The sequence below is a fragment of the Haliotis rufescens genome, unplaced genomic scaffold (assembly GCF_023055435.1).
Source record: "Haliotis rufescens isolate VD_foot unplaced genomic scaffold, xgHalRufe1.0.p SCAF_26, whole genome shotgun sequence".
NCBI lineage: Eukaryota > Metazoa > Mollusca > Gastropoda > Lepetellida > Haliotidae > Haliotis > Haliotis rufescens.
This window is the reverse complement of record NW_025963957.1, coordinates 5,267,715-5,293,548: the sequence shown is the minus strand read 5'-3', so window position 1 is coordinate 5,293,548 and position 25,834 is coordinate 5,267,715. Positions and strand designations below refer to the sequence as shown.

At 42.7% G+C, this 25,834-nt stretch overlaps 2 protein-coding genes across 2 annotated transcripts; both read left to right on the top strand.

Annotated features, from left to right (window-relative positions):
• The first annotated feature begins 3,471 nt into the window (after positions 1–3,471).
• LOC125383671 (sialidase-like) lies at positions 3,472–8,119 on the top strand. The gene is made up of 3 exons (XM_048402373.1): positions 3,472–3,489; positions 3,941–4,693; positions 7,823–8,119. Exons 1-3 carry the CDS (start codon positions 3,472–3,474, stop codon positions 8,117–8,119), a joined length of 1,068 nt encoding a protein of 355 aa, XP_048258330.1.
• Positions 8,120–8,898: 779 nt separating this feature from the next.
• On the top strand, positions 8,899–25,413 carry LOC124147369. The gene is made up of 6 exons (XM_046518067.2): positions 8,899–9,080; positions 16,058–16,164; positions 18,646–18,702; positions 21,099–21,208; positions 22,036–22,177; positions 23,589–25,413. Exons 1-6 carry the CDS (start codon positions 9,011–9,013, stop codon positions 23,721–23,723), a joined length of 621 nt encoding a protein of 206 aa, XP_046374023.2. The 5' UTR covers positions 8,899–9,010; the 3' UTR covers positions 23,724–25,413.
• The last annotated feature ends 421 nt before the right edge of the window (positions 25,414–25,834 follow it).

The window sequence follows — 25,834 nt, the reverse complement described above, 5'->3', positions numbered from 1 at the left end:
ACACATCTTGGTACAAGTGACATATCAAATAACACAACCATTACATGAAAGCATCACTACATTAACTGTTTAATCAAACATCTTGGTACAAGTGACATATCAAATAACACAACCATTACATGAAAGCATCACTACATTATCTGTTTAATCAAACATCTTGGTACAAGTGACATATCAAATAACACAACCATTACATGAAAGCATCACTACATTAACTGTTTAATCAAACATCTTGGTACAAGTGACATATCAAATAACATAACCATTACATGAAAGCATCACTACATTAACTGTTTAATCAAACATCTTGGTACAAGTGACATATCAAATAACACAACCATTACATGAAAGCATCACTACATTAACTGTTTAATCAAACATCTTGGTACAAGTGACATATCAAATAACACAACCATTACATGAAAGCATCACTACATTAACTGTTTAATCAAACATCTTGGTACAAGTGACATATCAAATAACACAACCATTACATGAAAGCATCACTACATTAACTGTTTAATCAAACATCTTGGTACAAGTGACATATCAAATAACACAACCATTACATGAAAGCATCACTACATTAACTGTTTAATCAAACATCTTGGTACAAGTGACATATCAAATAATGCCGCTAGTTTGTTAACCGAGGACGGAATCTGCCCAAACCATGCATCAGCACTGTCATCGTTTTGACCGAACTCTAAAACCTGATGTCATGTCCATTCGTCTTTTGTACTGGATTCCAAAGCTCCATAAAAATCCGGACTGAGAGAGAAGATTGCCGGGTCCAACAAATGTGCCACCAAATCCCTGTCTCAAAGACTAACCCCTATCCTCAATACAATCAAGGCGGGACATTCTTTATATTCACAGAAAGTATTTGATTCAAGTGGAATTAATGCCATGTAGATCCTCACAAACTCAAAGGATTTGCTTGACGTTTTGCAATCGCAGAAAATAACCTAGGTCAATTCTGTCAAAACATTTGATTTTTCAATTTTGTACTATCCCAAATGACAAACTTAAGGAAACATTTCATTCCTTGATCCATGGGGCTTTTGTTACAAAACATGGTGAACACAGATAGTATTACAGTGACGTATCTATATTCAGAGGTTCAGGACAGTTTGTGAAAAATGAAAGCAAATGCCATCTGAGGTTTACTGAGAAAACAATATGTGAAATGCTGGACTTCCTCATTGATAACATCCACGTAAATTTTGCGGATCTGTTTCTTTATGCATATGAATAGGTATTTCTGTTCGGATTGGCAACGTCAAAACAAGGTAATTTGGCCTTAAGTTTAAACTTATTCTTCTGGTATATCGATGATATGATATCTTTCAATAACAATCAAACAGCTCAGGTGAACAATTGACTTGCCTTTGTTTGTTTTAAACATATTTTATTGACATATATGGTCAACGGGATTGGGCAAAAGTTATCCAACTTAGGTGGCCCTTTCCCTACTCTATATGTACAGACATTGATTATACATATATATACACATAAACATACACACATACATATACATACGTATACAGAAATACAAACATATACACATAATCATACACACACACAATCATACATACTCATACATACATACATATACTCAGATACATATACACTTATTACAAAGAGAAGTAACAAAGAGAAATATATTTACACAAGAACATAAACATAATGTTTGCAAGAGTAACATAGACAGTCATGCATAAGAATTGTCTATAGACACAGTTTACTTGTATGTACACATTAATCCAAAATACATGCAAAACTACATATATAATTACACAATCATACATACACTTATGTACATGTACACATATGCATACCTACACACACTACATGTACATACATACACATATACCCTTGAATACGCATGCATACATATATATACATACACATATTTACACACATACACCAGGATATATATACCCGTAAACATTATGTTTACAGAAGGAGGCAGAGATACACATGTATTCATATACATGCATGCAGTTTATTCACTGATGGCGTAATTAATAATAAATGGTCGCAGAGCGATATTCTGTATTAATGATAAAGGGTTACTCGAATCTATTAGTCGACAGTATATATTTTTGAACGCTGTTGAAGATGAGGTTATTGTGACTTTCAGATAGGGATACATCACCGTAGAGAATATTTTGTATTATACATGTAGTTCCAGCTTTTATAATGTTAGCGAACATGATATTTCTGGGAATAGTGTAATTGGGACATTCAAGAAAAAAGTGTATGTTGTTTTCACATGGGTTTCCACAAGAGCAGGACAAAGTATCAGATAAATTTACTTTAAAGAGTAGCCTTTGCATGTGTTTGTGACGAGCGCCACCGGTGGATCAGGATATGCTCACCTTTTCGCGAACACCTGGTATCACTACGCAATGTCTCACGAAGAACGACATAACCATCACGTGACGTCAAAGTCAGGCAGGCACTGTATGTGCTTATTTAGTCTGATATTTTCCATCACCTGTAATTTGGTTGCCGAGGTTCTGAAGGTGTGAGTGAGTGAGTTGGGTTTAATGCCGCTTTTAACAGTATTCCGGTTATATCGCGGCGTGTCAGCTTAAGGTGGGAGGAAATCCCGAAGTGATGTAGGTCTCAGACGTTTACCACTTCGGTGAAACCCACGAGCACGGGTATGGTGCTGACCAACCTAGAAACATAATCGGGGCGAACCGGGATTCGAACCCACTATCATAGGTTTCTGGCTTGCCTGAGGGACGCAACTCTACACAGCGAATCGACTGGGCCTCCCGTGCCCTCTGGTTCTGAAGGGCACGTTACATATGTCAGATATTCCCGCACCTGTGCCCTCAGACTGTCTGTGTTAGGTGTGATGATATTGGGCCACACTGGTTATGATATAACTGGAATACTGTTCAAAACGCCGTTAAACCAACTCACTACACCTTATATACTGCTCGTCATGCCACCCCTTTGTCAAAGTTCGTGATTTTGCCAATAGTTCGCTTTTGAAACGGGACCTACTTGCTTTGTTTTACTTAAATTGACTTGATGATATGTCAGCCCTGTGCTTTACTGATATGGTGCCGAACACTGTCCTACTTAAGGAGGGTCATACGATACCCAGGTCCGCTCTAACACAAATACCTATGTAAATATGCCAGGAATGACAAAACCTTGGAGCGCTATATCTCCACGCGGTGTAGGAGTGTTGACACTTACGCAATAATAACAGTGTTTCGTTTTCGTTTATTTGAATTTGCCTTTTTAGTTTGCCTTGACATGCAAAAATTACAAACGTTATCACAACGTTAACAGGCTGAAAGCAGTCGCCGAAACCTAAGGCAACTATGATACCCGCATCAAATACATCAACATCGAATGAACATTTCTTGTCTGTTTCATTTTAAGCCACCATCAAACATGTGTGTATTTCTTTTGCCCGGCAGTTACAGGTATCGTTAGCCCATTATGTCGGCGATGCGGAATGTACTCTGTCGTCACCGTTTATGTTCACACAATTAATTACTACACAAATACGACCCGTCAAGATCCGGGGTAGAATACTTCTTCAGCAACCCATGCTGGTCGTAAGAGGCGACAAACGGGATCGGGTGGTCAGGCTCGCTTTCTTGGTTGATGCATGTCATCGTATCCAAAATGCGTGGATCGATGTTCATGATGTCCAGACTCGATTATTTAGATTATTTACAGACAGCCGTTGTTGTCCCGATTTGTTTAACGCCGCACTCAGCAATATTCCAGCTATATAGCAGCGGCGCTAAACAACAAACACGCAAACTGCACAGATACACAATATACTTCGAAAATACAGTCTGTGATATGCATTCAGAGGTTGAAGGAACAGACACGACAATGCAACAGCTGTTATCGTGTTCAGCAGAATATTGCGAATAATCCGCGGATTCCTTGGTTCCAGATAGGGAATCTGGCGTTACCATCTACCAATGTTGTCACATCTACCCATGTTGTCACATCTACCCATGTTGTCACATCTACCCATGTCGTCACATCTAACCATGTTGTCACATATACCCATGTTGTCACATCTACCCATGTCGTCACATCTACCAATGTTGTCACATCTACCCATGTTGTCACATCTACCCATGTTGTCACATCTAACCATGTTGTCACATATACCCATGTTGTCACATCTACCCATGTCGTCACATCTACCAATGTTGTCACATCTACCCATGTTGTCACATCTACCCATGTCGTCACATCTACCAATGTTGTCACATCTACCCATGTTGTCACATCTACCCATGTTGTCACATCTACCAATGTTGTCACATCTAACCATGCTGTCACATATACCCATGTTGTCACATCTAACCATGTTGTCACATCTACCCATGTTGTACCATCTACCCATGTTGTTACATCTAACCATGTTGTACCATCTCCTCATGTTGTACCATCTACCCATGTTGTCACATCTACCCATGTTGTACCATCTCCTCATGTTGTACCATCTACCCATGTTGTCACATCTACCCATGTTGTCACATCTACCAATGTTGTACCATCTACCCATGTTGTTACATCTAACCATGTTGTCCCATCTACCCATGTTGTCCCATCTCCTCATGTTGTCACATCTACCCATGTTGTCACATCTCCTCATGTTGTCACATCTACCCATGTTGTCACATCTACCCATGTTGTACCATCTCCTCATGTTGTCACATCTCCTCATGTTGTCACATCTCCTCATGTTGTCACATCTACCCATGTTGTACCATCTCCTCATGTTGTCACATCTCCTCATGTTGTCACATCTCCTCATGTTGTCACATCTAACCATGTTGTCACATCTACCCATGTTGTCACATCTACCCATGTTGTCCCATCTACCCATGTTGTCACATCTAACCATGTTGTCACATCTACCCATGTTGTCACATCTACCCATGTTGTCACATCTACCCATGTTGTCACAATGTAGTCGCTGAATGTTGAATTAAAGAGTCAAATGTTCTTAAAGTGAAATACAACACTAGTCTTTGAGAAAATGGTATCACAAATCAGTCAGTATCTCGTGTGTCCGCCATTTGCATTGATGACTGCCGTGCAACGTCGATACATGGAATGGATGAAGCGGTCGATAAAGGCCAAACGCACTTGAGCCCACATTCTGAGGAACGCCTGACGCAGTTCAGCTGCAGTTGCCGGCCTTGGTCGGACGTCATTCAGCCGTCTTTGAATCTCATCCCGCAGGTGCTCAATGGAATTTAAATCGGGACTGAGGGCAGACCACTGCATGGTTCTGATGCCATTCTGCTGGAGGAAGTCTCTTATTGCTCTCGCAGTGTGGGCACGGGCGTTATCATGCTGGAACTTATGGTTGCGGCGACGTGCCAAATGAGGTATGGTGTGTGGTCTCAAGACTTGATCTATGTACCGAGCTGCTGTGACACCATTGCTTCTCCTTGGACTGATGTTCTGGAAGACCACAGGGTCGACCCTCTGTGCAAGACCAATTCCACCCCACACCATGATGTTCGGACCACCCCACGAGTCCCCGAATAACACAACACAAGCATCCGAATAACGTTCACCTGGCTACTTGCCGCGCGGTGTGTCAAGCTTGCAATCGTCCAAGGGCTAAGTGTCGCTGATTTCTTGTCAATCTAGGCATGTAGTAGCAACTTAATAACGAATGTATGTTTTCCGATCTGGGTGGATTTGTATAAGGCAAGAATGGGGGAAAGCATGTGCATTTCGATTTGCACGGAACTCACGTGCATCGGGTTACCATGGCCGTTGCCGTGATGCGTTAGGGCGATCGGTTTTATTGTCATCTGGTTTGTTTTTTTATCATCATTTTTCATTTTTTCGGACAAGGTAATGTTAAATTTTAGAAACATTGATAAAAATTACCCAGATATTTAAAAGACGACTTTTCATGCAATGTTACTTGGGGTGAAGGCCCTTTTTCTGTTTGGTCACGTGTACCAACTCACCATTTTATAACTTATGACTTGATAATAAACCTTTCAAGATTGTACTTATTTTGCTGTGTGCTGTATCGTGAAGCGCGTCCAAATAACTAGATGACCCAGAATTACAATTAATAACATAGAATTGTTTCGATATGCACCATTCTGGACAGATTTAAATTGTATGCAAAATCTTATTTAACATGTCTTTGTATTTTATACAGCGCGTGACAAGATTGTTTGATGTTAGTCATGATTTTTATGCTTGCTGTTTGACGCCGCACGCAGCAATATTCCAGCTTTATGACGGCGGTCTGCTGATAATCAAGTCTGGACCAGACAATCCAGTGATTGGCATCACGAGCATCGATCCACACAACTGGGATACGATAACATGCATCCACCCAACCAGCGAGCCTGACCACCCGATCCCGTTAGTCGCCTCTTATGACAAGCATAGTCGCCTGTTACGAAGGGTGTGTTGCTGAAGACCTATTCTAACCCGGATCTTCATTCACGGGTCAGTTAGACATGAATGACTGTTTTTTTTGGGGAGGATGCAAAATGTAATTTGTATATAATTTGACATTTTGTTCAGTACCTTTCATATCAGTGAACATAAAAGTTTTTTTATTTGCATTAAGTTGCCCACAAATAATAATATGTATCTAAATATATTGATTTATCATTCTCGAGGGCGTTACATTTAAATAGAGAATGAAACTCGTCTCCAACAGCTGATGAATTGCAGAGGTAGCCCATGCCATCTGATTTTACAGGAAGATAATGACTTAATGTTCTAAATTAGGTAATACCGGCTTCTGTTTCTCTTGTTTAAGAGACGATACCCCCTTTATCTGTATTAATGAACTGCATGTTCTGCATGGTTCAATCTACAGAGCTTGTACTTTGAAGTCGTTTTAAAGTCTCAAGGAGGATTGTTGTCATGTTATTAATATAATGAAACTATCAATATCTAAACACTTTCAACAGCCCGCAGACCACGTTTAAACGTTTAGGGATATAACGCATCCTCCACAACGACGGACGGGAACTATACTGATGCGCCCAAACAGATACGGGAACAATGAAACATACATGTGTAAGGAAATAAACTTCACCGTCAGAGCATTGGAAAAAACGCACATACAAATTCAACACATGTCAGAATCAAACGTTTGTGTCAATGTGTTTGTGTGCATTGTTTCCAGTATTTGGAAGACAGGGCTGGGAACCCATGACAGCATATCATTTTACTGTGTCTAAAACTAAGTGTTCCCTTATTTATTTCCATCAGTATATAAAGCTTATTAGTTCCAGGAAAGGGGTAATCAGTTTCGCAAATATTTGCTGATATCCGCGAAAAGTGCGGTTTTTGCTAAATAAAGGAAAAGTCTTTTGCGTTGTATTTATATCGTTACTGTTTGTAGCAGACATTCCCAGACACTGAATAAGACATGCTCCTGTCGGAATGTACACACATTTATCATATGATGGGTAGGTTTGTCGGTAGGATGAAGCCAACGGAGAAAACGGTATCCATTGGGGTCATATACGGTTAAAGATGCAAATATAAAAGGTCAAGTAAGACTACTTTCAGTGTTTACAAACAAACATGGCGTCGCCTTTCGCAATCGGCGATCGAGTCAGAATTAAACATCCGGCGTCTGGACTTTTGAGATAATTTTTATCTATATTATCAAAACGGTGGTGGAACGCTTGTGGTGTGGGGTGGGGCGGGGTGACTGAGCGAACTCCACTCCATATTGTACTAGGAGGGGTCACTAGACAGTACTATCGGGACAACATGCTGACATCGTGTGGGTCGACGTTGTGACGTTTTTGACTTTCAGGACGCCCATGCTCACCGTGCACAAATCGTCAGTGCTGACCCCCAGCAGCACAACTACCACAGACAGCCATGGCCAGCAGTGAGCCCGACTCTTTCCAACATCAAACACGTCTGGCACATGATAGGAAGGCGTTTGCGTCAACGTCATAGGTCGCCGACCACGTTGGCTGAACTTGGCCAGGCGCTTCAAGAGGAGTGGGACAGACTCCTTTTAATCGGCAGTGGGAGACTCATTCGCAGTATGCCTCATCGAATGAATGAATGTTTGACAAATTGTGGCGGGATCACGCACTACTGATCAAAAAGCGTCAACTTGACACTTCCCATCTTACCCCTACCGTCCTTGGAGATCGTTGACGTCATGACATCTACTGTCACACTTCACTACCGATTGTAATGTGTTCCCCATTCGCTCAATATTAACATACAACTATTTCGAGAAACTCATTTTGTTATTTTCGAAGTTTTCCAACTTTTTATAAGAGTATGTTATGCGCACATCCCAGGACAACATGCAATGTTTAGTAACCATTTGTGAGAGATGAGATCAGGTTTTTCGATGAGAGAATTTAAGAATGACATTATACGATTAAGAGGTTATCAGGCTTGTGTGTTTTGGGATGGTAAATATATGTATTAGGAATAGACACTATGTACTAAGTTCACCAAGGCATGCCAAATACAATGTTTATTCCTAATACAGAATATTTACCACCCCAAGACACACTTGCGTGATAACCTCCATATATTTGATTTTTTTTCAATGAGTAAACAGTAATAAATCTAATAAATAAATGGTATTCAGCATGCAATGAGCTAGGCACCCTTCATCTGTTAAAAGAAAATATAAGTGAGAGAGGGGACTTGGGACATATTTTGCGCAGGAATCGCCATTAATTGAAAATTGCGACGAAAATAAAAATGCGACATGATCACAACTGAGATAAACGTAAAAATCTGACCTTGACCTTGATAACCGTCGCGAGAATCCGATATCACAAAGAAACTACATATAGCTTTTATATCATTGATATATATAGAGAGCAGCATATACAAACATCACTGGTTGTAGTCAGCTGACAATCACTATGTACATAGAGACGCGCTAGGGCGATCGTTTAGGGAGGGTGCTCAGTTGGTCATTTTCTCTCGTCCGATTTCGTCGTAGCTCAGTCATAACGCAACAGACATGGCTGATCAGGAGAAGAGAGGAGTTTTTATTGCTAATGGGATTATTTCAGGATTGGTGCTGGCATGTGGTGAGTTTACTTTTACATAAACTTTACTTCAGGTACTCACCGGCCGGCCCTTACGACAAGCATAAGGGACTGGGGTACTAGACAATCAATGGGTACTGGGTACTGGGGTACTGGGGTACTGGACAATCAATGGGTACTGGGGGACTGGGGTACTGGACAATCAATTGGTACTGGGGTACTGGGGTACTGGACAATCAATGGGTACTGGGGACTTGGGCACTGGACAATCAATGGGCACTTGGGGACTGGGGTACTGGACAATCAATGGGTACTGGGGACTGGGGTACTGGACAATCAATGGGTACTGGGGACTTGGGTACTTGACAATCAATGGGTAATGGGGGACTGGGGTACTGGACAATCAATGGGTACTGGGGACTGGGGTACTGGACAATCAATGGGTACTGGGTACTGGGGACTTGGGTACTGGACAATCAATGGGTAATGGGGGACAGGGGTACTGGACAATCAATGGGTACACGGGACTTGGGTACTGGACAATCAATGGGTAATGGGGGACTGGGGTACTGGACAATCAATGGGTAATGGGGGACTTTGGTACTGGACAATCAATGGGTACTGGGGACTTGGGTACTGGACAATCAATGGGTAATGGGGGACTGGGGTACTGGACAATCAATGGGTACTGGGGACTTGGGTACTGGACAATCAATGGGTACTGGGGGACTGGGGCACTGGACAATCAATGGGTACTGGGGGCTGGGGTACTGGACAATCAATGGGTACTGGGTGACTGGGGTACTGGACAATCAATGGGTACCGGGGGACTGGGGTACTGGACAATCAATGGGTACTGGGGACTTGGGTACTGGACAATCAATGGGTACTGGGGGACAGGGGTACTGGACAATCAATGGGTACTTGGGACTGGGGTACTGGACAATCAATGGGTACTGGGGGACTGGGGTACTGGACAATCAATGGGTGCTGGGGGGCTGGGAGACTGGATAATCAATGGGTATTCGGAACTTGGGTACTGGACAATCAATGGGTACTGGAGACTGGGGTACTGGGCAATCAATGGGTACTGGGGGACTGGGATACTGGACAATCAATGGGTACTTGGGGACTGGGGTACTGGACAATCAATGGGTAATGGGGGGCTTGGAGACTGGATAATCAATGGGTATTCGGAACTTGGGTACTGGACAATCAATGGGTACTGGAGACTGGGGTACTGGACAATCAATGGGTACTAGGGACTGGGGTACTTGACAATAAATGGGTAATGGGGGACTTGGGTACTGGACAATCAATGGGTACTAGGGACTGGGATACTTGACAATAAATGGGTAATGGGGGACTTGGGTACTGGACAATCAATGGGTAATGGGGGACTGGGGTACTGGACAATCAATGGGTGCTGGGGGACTGGGGTACTGGACAATCAATGGGTACTGGGGGACTTGGGTACTGGGCAATCAATGGGTACTGGGGACTTGGGTACTGGGCAATCAATGGGTACTGGGGGACTGGGGTACTGGACAATCAATGGGTACTGGGGACTGGGGTACTGGACAATCAATGGGTACTGGGGACTTGGGTACTGGGCAATCAATGGGTACTGGGGGACTGGGGTACAGGACAATCAATGGGTACTGGGGACTTGGGTACTGGACAATCAATGGGTACAGGGGGACTGGGGTACTTGACAATCAATGGGTACTGAGGGCCTTGGTACTGGACAATCAATGGGTACTCGGTACTGGCGTAATGCGCAATCGTTGGGTATTGGGAACTGAGGTAATGGGCAATCATTGGGTATTGGGGACTGTGGTACTGGGCAGTCATTGGGTACTGGGGACTGTGGTACTGGACAAACATGAGATACTGAGGACTGTGGTACACGGCAGTCATTTGGGTGATGGGTACTGGGGACTGGGATAGCGGAAAAGAATGGGGTACTGTGGACCTGGGGTAGCAGACAAGCATGGGGTACTGTGGACCTGGGGTAGCAGACAAGCATGGGGTACTGTGGACCTGGGATAGCGGAAAAGCATGGGGTACTGTGAACCTGGGGTACCAGACAAGAATGGGGTACTGTGGACCTGGGGTACCAGACAAGCATGGGGTACTGTGGGCCTGGGATAGCGGAAAGGCATGGGGTACTGTGGACCTTGGGTAGCGGAAAAGCATGGGGTACTGTGGACCTGGGGTAGCAGACAAGAATGGGGTACCAGACAAGAATGGGGTACTGTGGACCTGGGATAGCGGAAAAGCATGGGGTACCAGACAAGAATGGGGTACTGTGGACCTGGGGTAGCAGACAAGAATGGGGTACTGTGGACCTGGGGTACCAGACAAGCATTGGGTAGTGTGGACCTGGGATAGCGGAAAAGCATGGGGTACTGTGGACCTGGGGTAGCAGACAAGCATGGGGTACTGTGGACATGGGGTACCAGACAAGAAATGGGTACTGTGGACCTTAGGTAGCAGACATGCATGGGGTACTGTTGGCCTGGGATAGCGGAAAAGCATAGGGTACTGTGGACTTGGGGTAGCGGAAAAGCATAGGGTACTGTGGACCTGGGGTAGCGGAAAAGCATTGGGTACTGTGGACCTGGGGTAGCAGACAAGCATGGGGTACTGTGGACCTGGGATAGCGGAAAAGCATTGGGTACTGTGGACCTGGGGTACCAGACAAGAATGAGGTACTGTGGACCTGGGGTTGCAGACAAGCATGGGGTACTGTGGACCTGGGATAGCGGAAAAGCATGGGGTACTGTGGACCTTGGGTAGCGGAAAGCATGGGGTACTGTGGACATGGGGTAGCGGAAAAGCATGGGGTACTGTGGACCTGGGGTAGCGGAAAAGCATGGGGTACTGTGGACCTGGGGTAGCGGAAAAGCATGGGGTACTGTGGACCTGGGGTAGCGGAAAAGCATTGGGTACTGTGGACCTTGGGTAGCGGAAAAGCATGGGGTACTGTGGACCTGGGGTAGCGGAAAAGCATGGGGTACCGTGGACCTTGGGTAGCGGAAAAGCATTGGGTACTGTGGACCTGGGGTAGCGGAAAAGCATTGGGTACTGTGGACCTGGGGTAGCGGAAAAGCATTGGGTACTGTGGACCTGGGGTAGCGGAAAAGCATTGGGTACTGTGGACCTGGGGTACCAGACAAGCATGGGGTACTGTGGGCCTGGGGTAGCGGAAAAGCATTGGGTACTGTGGACCTGGGGTACCAGACAAGCATGGGGTACTGTGGACCTGGGGTACTAGACAAGCATGGGGTACTTGGGGTGACTGAGTGACTGAGTGAGTTGTGTTTAACGCCAATTTGATTTACGTCTTTGGTGCTGGACATGTGGCTGACAAACTGAGAAACGCAAAAAGGGCGAATCTTGAATTCGAAGCCTCGATCATAGCTGCTTGTCACTCCTAAGGGAGGCAATTACACATTACACAGTATAATGCGAAGCTTTAGAAAGCTAGACCACCCGTGACCCCATTTATGTCTTAACTTGCTGTAACCTAATTTACAAGAACCGGTTATCAGGCGCGTCTTTGGACCCAAGATGTATTTAGGTTTTGTTTGTTTATCGATTGAACTCGCAAATTCGTTGTTATCACCTACCTGAATGGTATCATTTGAGTTGGAGATAGCATTATGTAGTGAAATGAAATCTGTGTACACAGTATAGTCGTATGGCTCGTTGACTTCAGAACGAAACCATATGTCGATAGAAGGTAGAAATACATGTGATATTTATGCTAGTGACTGCGCTTTTAGCAATATTCCAGCAATATCACGGCGGGGGACACCAGATATAGGCTTCACACATTGTACCCATGTCGGAAATCGAACCCTGGGTTTCGGCGTGACGATGGAACGCTGTAAACACTACCATACATGTATATTAGTGACATGTATGCTGGAGATTCACGCCAACAAAGCTTGCACTACAACCCAAAAGTATTTTATTTTATTTCGCTGACTTCCCTTGGAGCCTCAGCAGGAACTTTGTAAAATCTATGCGAAGATACGTCAACACTACAGCGGGTTATCCGACAATATTCTACAATGTTTTATGGAACTAATTAGTTTTATGGTGCGCGGGCGTTGACACAATCATTGTTAAGGATCACAAGTGACGTCCCATAATGTTAACACATGGTATATGATTAACTGTTGGATGTTTTTCGCTATTTCATAGATTACATTTTTCATAATATGGTTATTCTTATTTGAATCATATAACCAAAACTTTTAAAGGATTTCATATTATTAGTACAAATATTGAGCAAAACATGTTATGCATTGATAGTGACAAATGATTGTCAGTGTCAGCCACTGTATAATTTGTCGATCACCTTGCTGATATAATTAGACCTGACGCCGCATGCGTGCTCGTTCAAACTGGCAATGACAATTATAGTGATTACTATCAATGTGTAGTATGCAGATAAAAGTTGCATATACACTCTTATAGTTTCCCATTCAAACATACAAATAGACTAGATAGTCTTCACCTTTAAGTCAAGTATACTTCGTTAAATAGAGCGTCATTAACTCGTAACCTCATTCCTTGAACAATAGAAATAGTCCGGTACAATAGTTGAGGTTAAATGGGGTTTAACGTCGTGTCCAAGATTATTGCACTTATATAGCGACGTGCATGCAAGTGTGTGTGTGACTGCTTGTACTAGTCCGGACTGATGCCGATTTATAGTGCTAGCTCACTGAGATACCATGCCGCAGTTTAACATGAATACCTCTCTCAGACACAGTATACTGACTCCGAGCCGACAAGTCCTTGTTTTAGCCCCTTAATGTCGAGAGCCAGACAGGGTAACAACAAGAACCATCTTTTAACGTCTTTTGGATCGAATCCCGGACCTTCTGCTCTCCGGACGGACGCTCTACCTCTAGACCACGGAGGCAATCTGTCCCATATAACAAAGAAGTACAGAGTGCATAAGTCAATGTAGCCAATTACGTTTTTCGAATTGTTTCGTGTTTGTGAAATACAGTTGACGATATGACGCTAAACCGGTTTTCCTGCCAGATTAAACGAGAGATGGACCATTTGACCTTTTATGGGATGTGTTCAAGCAGGATTATACAAGAAGTGTTATGTAACACATATTTATCTTTTTGTCCCGCGCCCTCAAGTAAATATCACCACGTATATCTGTAGCGTTTTGGATACAGGTAAATATCGACCAATTAAGCTTCTGTAATCTGTACCGGGTATTTGTGATGACATTGATTAACGTCTTTCATCAGCAATAACTTGATTGTCGTAAGAATCGAAACATTTGTAAAGTGTATGACTCTGCTTAGATTAATCAATGACAACAGCCAGTCTTTATAGAAGATTTTATTAACAGTGCTACTTCAAGACTTTAGAAATTGCTGAAAATTCAAAACAGCAAATATATAAAGGGGAGCGACTACTAAATACTAATTAATCTACGTACTAAATAAACTGCCAATAGTATGTATTGGAGACACTCAAGCAACTTTGAGTAATCAAATTTTATACTACGGAAACCTTTTAGGGCCATTTCCTTTTTTATTCTTTTTTAAATTTCAAGATACTAAGTTGAAATTTGAAGATACAAACGTTATAATTCAAGTTAAAATCTGAAAATTTCAACTTATTATCTTGCAATTTCACGATCATTATCTTGAAATTTCAACTTAGTATGTTTGCAGTCGGAATCGTACAGAAATTTCTTATGAATATGGAAAGGGTTTTGTCGCTTTTATTACTATCTAGAGAAGAAAACAACGGCTATTTATGTGACCTTTCTATACCGCTTAATAGACCATATGACATGGGATATGCACGGTTTAGTCATAAGTTCTATTTGTAATCTACAGGGCGAGACTTCGCATCTGAGGCATCAGCCGATCAGGTGTCACACATGTCCTGGTTTCAAATTGCCTATGATTCATAATCCTGTCCTGAGCTGTGCATGGAATAAATAAAAACAAATCTATGTGATAAATTGTAATTCTGGGTCATCTAGTCATTTGAACGCAGTTCATGATATCGCATGCCAATCTTCAAAGGTTTATTTGCATACGTACGTACATCAGGTATAAAATCGTGTTGGCTCACGTGGTCAAACAAATAGTGAAAATGGTATGTCAAGATGTAGGAATTTATTTGGATGCACAGAGGACAAATGATGTTCATATATCACAGTACAGACTAACGCCAGATATTTAGCTGTCTTCCTGACCGCCTGTCTTATTGAAATGTTGGTGACTGTAATCATATTTAACTGACTAAACACAGCAGGATTAGACACAAGTTATCTATTTACGAGATGCTCTCATTATTTGAAGACATTGACATCAATGAAATCTTATGGGTGACTGGATCGGTCCATTATTCTATAGGTAGGCGCATTTTACCCCCTCTGTCGTCATAATGGGAATAATCATGATGTGAGCATTTGAGCATTAATTAATATAATTCATATGAATATGGATGTGTGTGTGTGTGTATGTATGTATTTATGTATGTATGTATGTATGTATGTATGTGTGTGTGTGTGTGTGTGTGTGTGTGTGTGTGTGTGTGTGTGTGTGTGTGTGTGTGTGTGTGTGTGTGTGTGTGTTAGGAGGGGAAGGGGGAATTCCATTTTTTACATGTATTTGAGAGAATGTGTTTGCAAATTATTTAAGAAAATATAACCATGGCCCACCGCGCGTTGACGTCGAGATGTGATAGTACTTAAAAAACAATAAATTGGCGTATTATTCGCGAATTAATCACAACGTCTACGTGGAATATTTGCAATTTCACAACAAAAATCGAAATCAAACCTGTAGTGTATACGTTTCTGCCAAAACCCTTACATCCATAAACAAAATCAGTTAGCGTTGTCTAGTTTCATGTTTGACTCGACAGGAATACCTTGGCTTTAGGCTTTCAATGTTGAATGTCAGTGTCAAATTTATTCCTCGTTCGTTTACTTTACTAGTTATATTTTTATTCCACAGGTACTGTTTTCAGCGCCTTGATGGGCGTTTACTTTGACAGTCTCTTCAAGGAAGTGTCCAATTTCACAGGCTTTGCATATCTCCCAGTGTGGAGCTTAGGCTTCGGTGTAAGTTACGATACTGCTGTTGTGTCCACCATAAAGCTGACCACGTCATTTACATGTACATGCAATTTTATAACGAATTTTATAATTTTATACGACAATCCTTTAATTATGTCTTACGACAATGACAAGTACACTAAGGAGCAAACGAAACTGCACCTCTCAGCTGATTTTATCATGTTTGATTTTCGAGTTAGCAATATTATATCCAAAACAGGAACAGTATTAGCTTAGTCAGCGCTCAAAGAATACCTCTACGTCGTTTTAATTTTGAAAATATAATTCAATTTAAAATGTTTCAAAATTTAAAACATGCTTTGGCATAATAAACAACTCCTGGTGGGTATCTTAGTCATCTTGTCTGTGAAAATCAATCAATTTGCTTTTATGATAGGTATCGTATGGCTGCAGATTCATTTCTAACCCAAGTCTTCATTGAACCAATTAATATTACACAAAATTACCGATAAACGTTTCCAAACTGTTACGTGAGTGAGAGCTGATTAAATACTTTAACAACAGTTCTTTAATTTTCCAAAAGACAACTCGGTATATTGTCTTTTGCTCCTCGGTACAAAATGATTATGGTTTTGAAGCGTGCATGCATGTCAAATATTTGATCAAGTTTGTTTTCGGCATACATGTCAATTATTTGATCAAGTTTGTTTCCGGCATGCGTGTCAATTATTTGATCAAGTTTGTTTTCGGTATACATGTCAATTATTTGATCAAGTTTGCTTTAGGCATGCATGTCAATTATTTGATCAAGTTTGTTTTCGGTATGCGTGTCAATTATCGTACCAGCATTATTTTATCTGTAAGATGGACATAAGTTAATTATTTTATCAGCATATATATATGCTTGCATGTAAATTACCTTCTGAGATTAGTTTTCATATATATACGATGCACACATATAAATTATACACTCTTCAAAAAAAGAAACGCATAGTTAAAAAAATAAGGATATTTATTAAGCGGATGTAAAAGTATCTACACAGAATATGCGTGAACACAATCAAATAAAATGAAACCCATTGATCGACAAAAGCATTGTGGTCATGGTTAGCATTAATTTTGTAAGGCGTTGGCGAGTTGTGCCAGTGTGTGGGGACGCTGGTGACGTTGACGGACTCGTCGATCACGTTCGTCCCACAAATGTTTAATCGGGTTGAGATCAGGCGATTTGGACGGTCATGGAAAACCATTGATGTTCTCATTAACAAGGAAATTAAATGTTGCATGTGCTGTGTTGGGCCGAGCGTTGTCATGTTGGAACAGCTCCCTCTAGAGGTCCAAAGTTTGGAAGAGGTGAGGACGCAGAATTTGGTCTATGTATCGGTTTGCTGCATTGCCCTGGAGAACCACTAACTGATCTATCCGTGTAGGATATGGCTCCCCACACCATGACACTCCCTCCACAAAATCGGTCCACCTGTCGAACGCAGTTCAGCGCAAAACGTTCATGTCGACGTCGGTATACACGTTGTCTTCCATACCGTCGTTGAAGAAGAAAACGTGACTCATCGCTGAACCAAACGCGTCGCCAGTTCCTGAGATCCCATGCCTGTACTCTGTTGCACCACCGGATACGTCGTTGACGGTGTAGACGTCGCAAGACAGGTCCAACTTTTGGACGTCTCGCTCGAATTCCCACTTCCCTCAGACGATTTCTGATGGTTTGGTCGGAAATTATTTGCATACCAGGCACTTGTCTTATAGTGTCCGGTGCTGTAGCAAATCGATTCCGAAGGTGATGCAACCGGATGTACCGATCCTGAGCAGGGGTGGTCTCTCTTGGTCTTCCACTTCTGGGATGATCTTGAGTCGAATTAGTGCGGGTATATCGATCCCATAGTCGAGATGTGGTGCTTTGGTGAACGTTGAAGTGTCTTGCAACGGCAGACTGGGACTCCCCTGCTTCCAAACGTCCAATGGCGATATTTCGTTCAGCTGCAGTTAATCTTGGCATTTTTCGACCTCCGTTCACGTCAGAATATTCGTAATGAACTGGTGAATTTTGTACGGTCTTTTATAGTCAGTGTCTCTACTCTTGTTTCCAACATTTTGCACGTGCATTGTGCTGAAACTTTTTTCTGAAAGCAATTTCCGTGCATCCTTTGCATTTTTGCTGATAAACGTTTACAAAAAAACCATTTTGAGATGTGTTTGCGCGCAATGCACAACAAACATGGCATGATTAACGGGAATCAAACATAAGAATTGACTTTGTAACGATTGCTTGGAAAGAAAATGTAATTGGAATTCCCAAAACACCTATGCGTTTCTTTTTTTGAAGAGTGTATTATCAGCATTGCTTTTCATATATGATGCAAACATGTCAATTATTTTATGAGCTTAGTTTCACATAGATAACGCATACAGTGCCAATTTTCATTTTGTTATATATATATATGTATATGATGCATACAAGTCAATTATCGTGTCAGCATTGTTTAATATGTCGTATCATTTTATTTTCAGTACATAGTACCAGGCCTTATTGGGCTCCTAGCAACCTGCTGCCGGGCAAAAGGAGGCGTAAGGATATTTATATCCTTCTGAATCCCTAGAAACATGCATCCGACCTGTCCCCAGTGTATGTGTTCGGGGCCACAGTAAAGCTTTCAAAAGGGTTGATGGTAGACACGTGGAAGACATTTCCAAATTTGCCGCATAAGTGACCAAAATGATGTTGGATGACATCCCTATTTTGACTCGTACTAAATGTTCCCATGTTGTTTCAGGTGACTTGCCTTTGCATGTGTTTGTGACGGGTGCCATCGGTGGGGCATGTACGCGAACGTTTCCCTGTCATCACTGTCTGATAATGATTCATAAACACATGGTCATGATGTGGTCGGGATCGTTCAATCGAGTCTGTTTTTATCAGAATTGTTTTATGTACATGGAAAGGGAAGTGTCGATGTTGTTTACATGGAGTGAGTGAGTTGGGTTTAACGCCGCTTTTAACAGTATTACAGTTATATCACGGCGTGTCAGCTTAATATGGGAAGAAAGCCCGAAGTGATGCAGTTCTCAGACGTTTACCACTTCGGTGAAACCCACGAGCACGGGTATGGTGCTGACAAACCTAGAAACATAATCGGGGCGAACCGGGATTTAAACCCACAATCATAGGTTTCTGGCGTGCCCAAGGGAAGCAACTTAGACGACTCGGCCATATTTACATGGAGGCTTGATAGTGGGGTTGTAGGTGATGATATAAATAAACCCTTTCAATCCCAGCTATTTTATTTACAAGAATAACACAAAACAATTCCTAGGATAATTGCATTCACTGGTATTCACACACTCCACACGCACACGCACACGCACACGCACCCACACATACACACGCATTCGTGACCAACTCGTGTTATTCCGGGACAAGCCGAATAGTGACTCGTGCCCCACTCGTGGCCATTTTTGCAACCAGGTTCCGTCTTAGCGCAAACGGGCGTACCTAAAACAATTGTCAACTCGTTGCGCAATGGTTCCCATATATTTCCCCTATATTACTTATATTTCAGATGCAATTTAAAGCACATCAGGACATGCGAAATTATACAGTAAGATTGAACACATTTAACTGTGTCTTGGGTATATTTTTAGATGCAAGACATATGTAAAAACAGAAATTATTTCTGAGGGATTCTTTGACGAAGAACTTGAAATCATACGCGTATTCTGATTGGTTTGTCGTATTTTCGCATATAGCATTTATCGATAGGGGGACGAGTCTTCTTGCAGGTTACGGAAAAGGGCGAGTGGTGACGAATGAGACACACGTACACAGGGAGGCACACAAGCACGCACACAGACAGAGAGAGAGACACACACACGTACACGCACAAGCATATGCCCGCACGCAAACACACACACAGACACGCGCGCAAAATGCAAACACCAATTTTTCTCTACACCCACATCTACCGCGTCTAAGGGCAGACATATGTGGTAATATGTATACTCACATTATTTGATAGTCTCCGTGGCCTAGTGGATAGAGCGTCTGTCCGTCATACTAAGAGACGTTAAAAAATTATCCTGCCGAGGTGGTACTTGTTACCCTGCCGAGATGGTACTTGTTACCCTGCCAAGATGGTACTTGTTACCCTGCCAAAATGGTAATTGTTACCCTGCCAAGATGGTACTTGTTACCCTGCCCGGGTGCCGTTGTACAAAACGACCTTAGCGCTACGACTGTCATAAGTCTATGTCAAGATATAGGAATTACGATCAACTTAGCGCTAAGATCGCTTTGTACAACGGCACCCTGGTGCTCGGCATTAAAGGGATAAAACAAGGAATGGTCGGCTCGGAGTCGGTATACTGTGTCTGAGTGGGGTATGCATGTTAAACTACGGCATCATATCTCAGTGGGCTGGCGCTATATAATCAGGAGACCGAACTAGCAGCCACATGTATACACATCACTCGGTTACGGAAAATTTATGAATTTTAGAAGAAACATATTTGAAATTTGATCAAAGAGCCTGGACCCTGTTGTTATCATTTGGTTATTTGTATCTTTGGCAGATTAAGACGAGGCCGTTTTGAAATCCAAAATGGACGCCGAAAAGGCCGGCGAAAAATAGAGGGACCAATGGATTTCTTAAACCTTGTGTCAAAGAGAATGAGCCCAACTTCTCACAAACTTAAAGACATTACATTTCGCTATATACTTAGTCTATAAGACCTCAGGCCTTCCTCCCACACCAAGCCGACACACCCGGATGTACATGTAACGACAATACTGTTCAGAGTGGCGAACATGAAACATGCCCACTCACTAGGTGTGTTCACAGTGGTGATGAAGTCCAGTTGTCAAGGTATTTCTATCCACCACCATGTATGCATCCCCGTATCAATTGCAGTGCTTGTACATACGATGACTGAGTGCAACAAACTGATTCTCTCTTCTTCTTCTTCAGTACATCACCCAGATGGTGTTCTGCATCCTTACTCTACTGGCCATGGGGATCTTCGTCGTCATAGCCGGACTAGCATTAACTGGTATCAGTTATGCCAACGCTTCCTGCGAGTAAGACTATTTCGTTCTCTCTCAGGTCACTGCACATAAACCTGTACCACATTCAGCGAATGCTTAGGGAATCCCTGTATAATGTAGTATAGGTAACTGACTTAACGCCATCCGTATAACCACAAGACTGACCAAACCCGAGACCCGTGAAGATCCGTGGTGGAACAGATCTTCAGCAACCCATTCTTGCCGTAAAAAGCAACTATGCTTGTCGTAAGAGGCGACTAACGGGATCAGGTTGTCAGGCTCGCTGACTTGGTTCATGCATGTCATCGTATCCGAATTGTGTGGATAAATGCTCATGATATTAATCACTGGATTATCTGGTCCTGACTCGATTATTTACAGACCGCCGGGGGGCACGGGTGGCCCAGTCGTCTAAGGCGCCGCGATTCGCTGTGCAGAGTTGCGTCCCCTGGGCACGCCATAAACTTATGATTGTGGGTTCGAATCTCGGATCGCCCCAATTATGTTTCTAGGTTTGTCAGCACCATACCCGTGCTCGTGGGTTTCACCGAAGTGGTAAACGTCTGAGACCTGCATCACTCCGGGCTTTCCTCCCACATTAAGCTGACACGCCGTGATATAACTGGAATACTGTTAAAAGCGGCGTTAAAACCCAACTCACTCACTCACTACAGACCGCCGTCTTATAGCTGGAATATTACTGAGTGCGGCGTTAAACAACAAATAAACATGTGACAAGCCATTTCCAGTCTTTCCTAGTCGTGATGGGGAAAAATGCTGAAATATTTCCATAACCAGCGGAAACTCAACTTACTCAGTCACTCACTCACTCTGGCATTGTGTACGTATTGTCTGTCCAGCTCCTCGTTTGACGATGTCTGTACTGACATTGCCGGGAGATTCTTCGCTGTTCTCTACAGCATCATGGTCAGCATGATCCTTGGCTGGGTCCTCACACTGGTCATCACAATACTCGGCGGCGTGCTGGCCTGCCGACCACAGGTGAGTCTGATATACAGTGAACCCTCATTAATCCGGACCCAGTTATCCGAACACTCCACTATCCGGACACCTGCAAGGAACATCTAAGTGTATACTTCAAAGTAAATTCGGACCCAGTTATCCGAAACACTCCGCTATCCGGGCACTCGCAAGGAACATCTGAGGTCATACTTCATCGTTAATCCGAACCAAGTTATTCCGAACACTCCGCTATCCGGACACCTGAAAGGAGCATCTAAATATATACTTAATCGTTAATTCGGACCCAGTTATCGCGACCACTCCGCTATCCGGACACCTGAAAGGAGCATCTAAATATCTATATCATCGTTAATCCGGGCGGTTTCAGCGGCAACGGCATGTCCAGATTGTCGGGGTTCCACTGCCGTTTGGAGAACATATAGGAAAATGTGGACCGTTTCATATGACTTCAACATTATAACATTTATTTAGCGACGTGCAAGCACCTGTATGTAGCTGCTTGTGAGGTGAGGTGAAATGGGGTTTGACGTCGCGTTCAAGATTATTGCGCTCATATAGCGGCTTGCATGTGTGTGTGTGTGTGTGTGTGTGTGTGTGCTTGTACTAGTCCGGACTAATGTCGATTTTATAGTGCTAGTCCACTGAGATACCATGCCGCAGTTTAACATCCCAATCAGACACAGTATACGACCTCCGAGGAAACCAGTCCTTGTTTTAGCCCTTCAATACCGAGCACCGAGCAGGGTAACAACAAGTACCATCTTTTAACATATTTTGGTATGACGCGGCCAGGGATCGAAACCCGGACCTTCCGCTCTCCGGGCGGACGCTCGACCACCAGACCACGGAGGCCGTTTAGATGCACGTGCTGGTCGGGACTAATGTCGGTTTAATAGTGCCAGTCCACTAAGATATCATGCCGCAGTTTTGCATTGATCCCACATAGACACAAAATAGTGCGGATCATTTAGCTTTAGCTGCTTAACGCCGAGTGCCAGGCAGAGTAACAGGTGCCATTTATCAACATTTGGTATGGCACGGCCAGGGGATCGAACCACCGACCTTCTATTCACTAGAGGGGGGCACGGGTGGCTCTGTCGTCTGAGGCGCCGCGATTCGCTGTGCAGAGTTGTGTCCCCTGGACACGCCAGAAACCTGTGATTGTGGGTTCGAATATCGGTTCGCCCCGATTATGTTCTAGTTTTGGCAGCAGCATACCCGTGCTCGTGGGTTTCAACGTAGTGGTAAACGTCTGAGACCTGCATCACTTCGGGCGTTCCTCCCACATTAAGCTGACATCCCGCGATATAACTGGAATATTGTTAAAGCGGAATTAAACCAAACTCACTCACTATCCCCTAGACCACGGGGTAATGTAATGGAGCCCTATGTTATATTTACTTAAATGTGACACATCAATACATTTCAGACCACCCCGGAAATGGTGATGGTGCCCATGGCCCAGGTCTCCGTCTTAAGTGGCAATCATTCGCAGTACACCGGCGTCGCACCCTCCATGGTAACACCAGCTACAAACGAAGGATTTCACGCCGAAAAATACTAGCTCTTCTGCTTTAGGTACAAGAGCCTACTATGGACTGAGCTATATCTCCAAACGATCTTCACCAATTTATGACATGAATGACGGGTGTAACATTATCCATGGAAGTTATACAGAATGAACGTCTAGCAGTAATTGCTGGAGATAGCTGTAACAAACATTGAAAAATATACCATGACACATTAGTCTCCTGTATTCTGATTGGTCCGTCAGAGGTATCAAATCTACTTTAGTCCATGAGCTTACCATGAAAGAGAATATTACTAGTTCGCAAATCCGCCCGTTTGACAATTACTTTATTTCTTTGACGTTGCTAAGTAACGCGTTGAAGTTCCTACAATATTTGCAGAAAAATGTGGCGGCATATTTCAGGTGGAAAACATAACAACAAAATAATTAGAGTATATTATAATATTCAGCAAGATCAACGTGGATTTAAATTTTGGGGGCTACCCTGTCACGTACTGTCACGTCATGTTAACCGCGTCACAATACTTAGACTTCCCATCTGAAGAACTTTATGACGTCATAATAGGGATGTGCACTTTAGAACAAAACAGTACTAAGATCGCTCCATTTATTCCAAGGATGTCAGTTTGAATAATGCCAAATTGATGTTTTGTGTCTTATTGAAGCATAAAATAGTCTAAAATAATTGGTTTGAGTACATGAAGCACATCTATGTGCAGACGCTGAATTTGCCTTTTCATCCAACTGAAAATATTAGTCTCAACTGATGTCACTTATCCGCTATGACCGAAGAGTTTGAGTGAGTTTTGACATTGTGCCGTGGTAGAATGGAGATAAACCAAATGTGTTTTCAATGTTGGGGTTTCGACCTTAAATTCAAATGTCTTTCAAATTACTCCCATGCTTGTCGTAGGAGGCGACTAATGGGATCGGGCTGTCAGGCTCGCTGACTTGAATCGATGCTCATTATATCAATCATTGTATTGTCTGGTCCAGATTCGATTATTTACAGACCGCCGTCATATAACTGGAATATTTATGAGTGTGGCGTTAAACAACAAACAAGCAAATCAAATGAAATTTCCAGATACATGTATCGAGTCTACGTTCGAAAGCTCCAACTTGAAAACACACAAGGTTTAACTTCTAAATTCATGGGAGTGGCTGCTGTGATCCAATTGCTTGAAACCCTTGTCAAATAAGTAATTTCTTCTCAATCCCAAATACTGATAACATTTGTATTTTACAATGTCGTTAACACGATGTGTTTTCAGATTTACGGGTGTTATTGAGTGTTCGATGCCGACACTATTGACATTTATTTACCAAGACAGGGTAACAACAGGTACCATCTTTTAACGTCTTTTGGTATGACGCGGCTGGGGATCGAACCCCGGACCTTCCGCTCTCCGGGCGGACGCTCTACCAGTAGACCACGGAGGCGGTTTCCTCAAATCAGGAGATTGCTTGTGTCTTAAGACAACTGGATTTCAGGGTCAGAATATGTCAATCACACCAAAGTTTGTCACAAGGGGCGACCAAACTAAAGATGGAATGTGCACAATGTGTGGTCTGATGTACAGTCTTTCATTGTAACCTATGGGATGCATCACTGTCGTTGTTCATACTGTCAACCATTGTTTTGTCTGTCAGAGATTTTATTATTCACAGGCTGTAATATTCTTGACAATAAACAAAACCCAATCACTGATGTCTGTATACACCAAAGTCTATGTGTTATAATCTGTGTTAGAGTGAGTGAGTGAGTATGGTTTTACGCCGCTTTTAGCAATATTCCAGCAATATCACCGCCCTAGTAAAAGAGAGAACATTAGAGATGTCACTTCCCCTGTGACCACATTTGGAACTGAAACCTGGATTCTATAACAAGTTCCAAGGGTATGGATGGAACTCTAGTGTAAAAACGTGATGTCATCCTTGCTCTGGCACAGGTGCATCGAATACCTAACATAATCTTGTCATATACTAATAGTAAATGAAAATTAGTTTAATGCTGCTTGCTGCATACATGGATCTGCATTCAGTATACGACATGCCACCTGCATCACTTCGGGCTTTATTGCAACATAAATAAATCTTGGGACGTGGGGTGTGGCTATATATGTAAAAGATCATTTTCATGT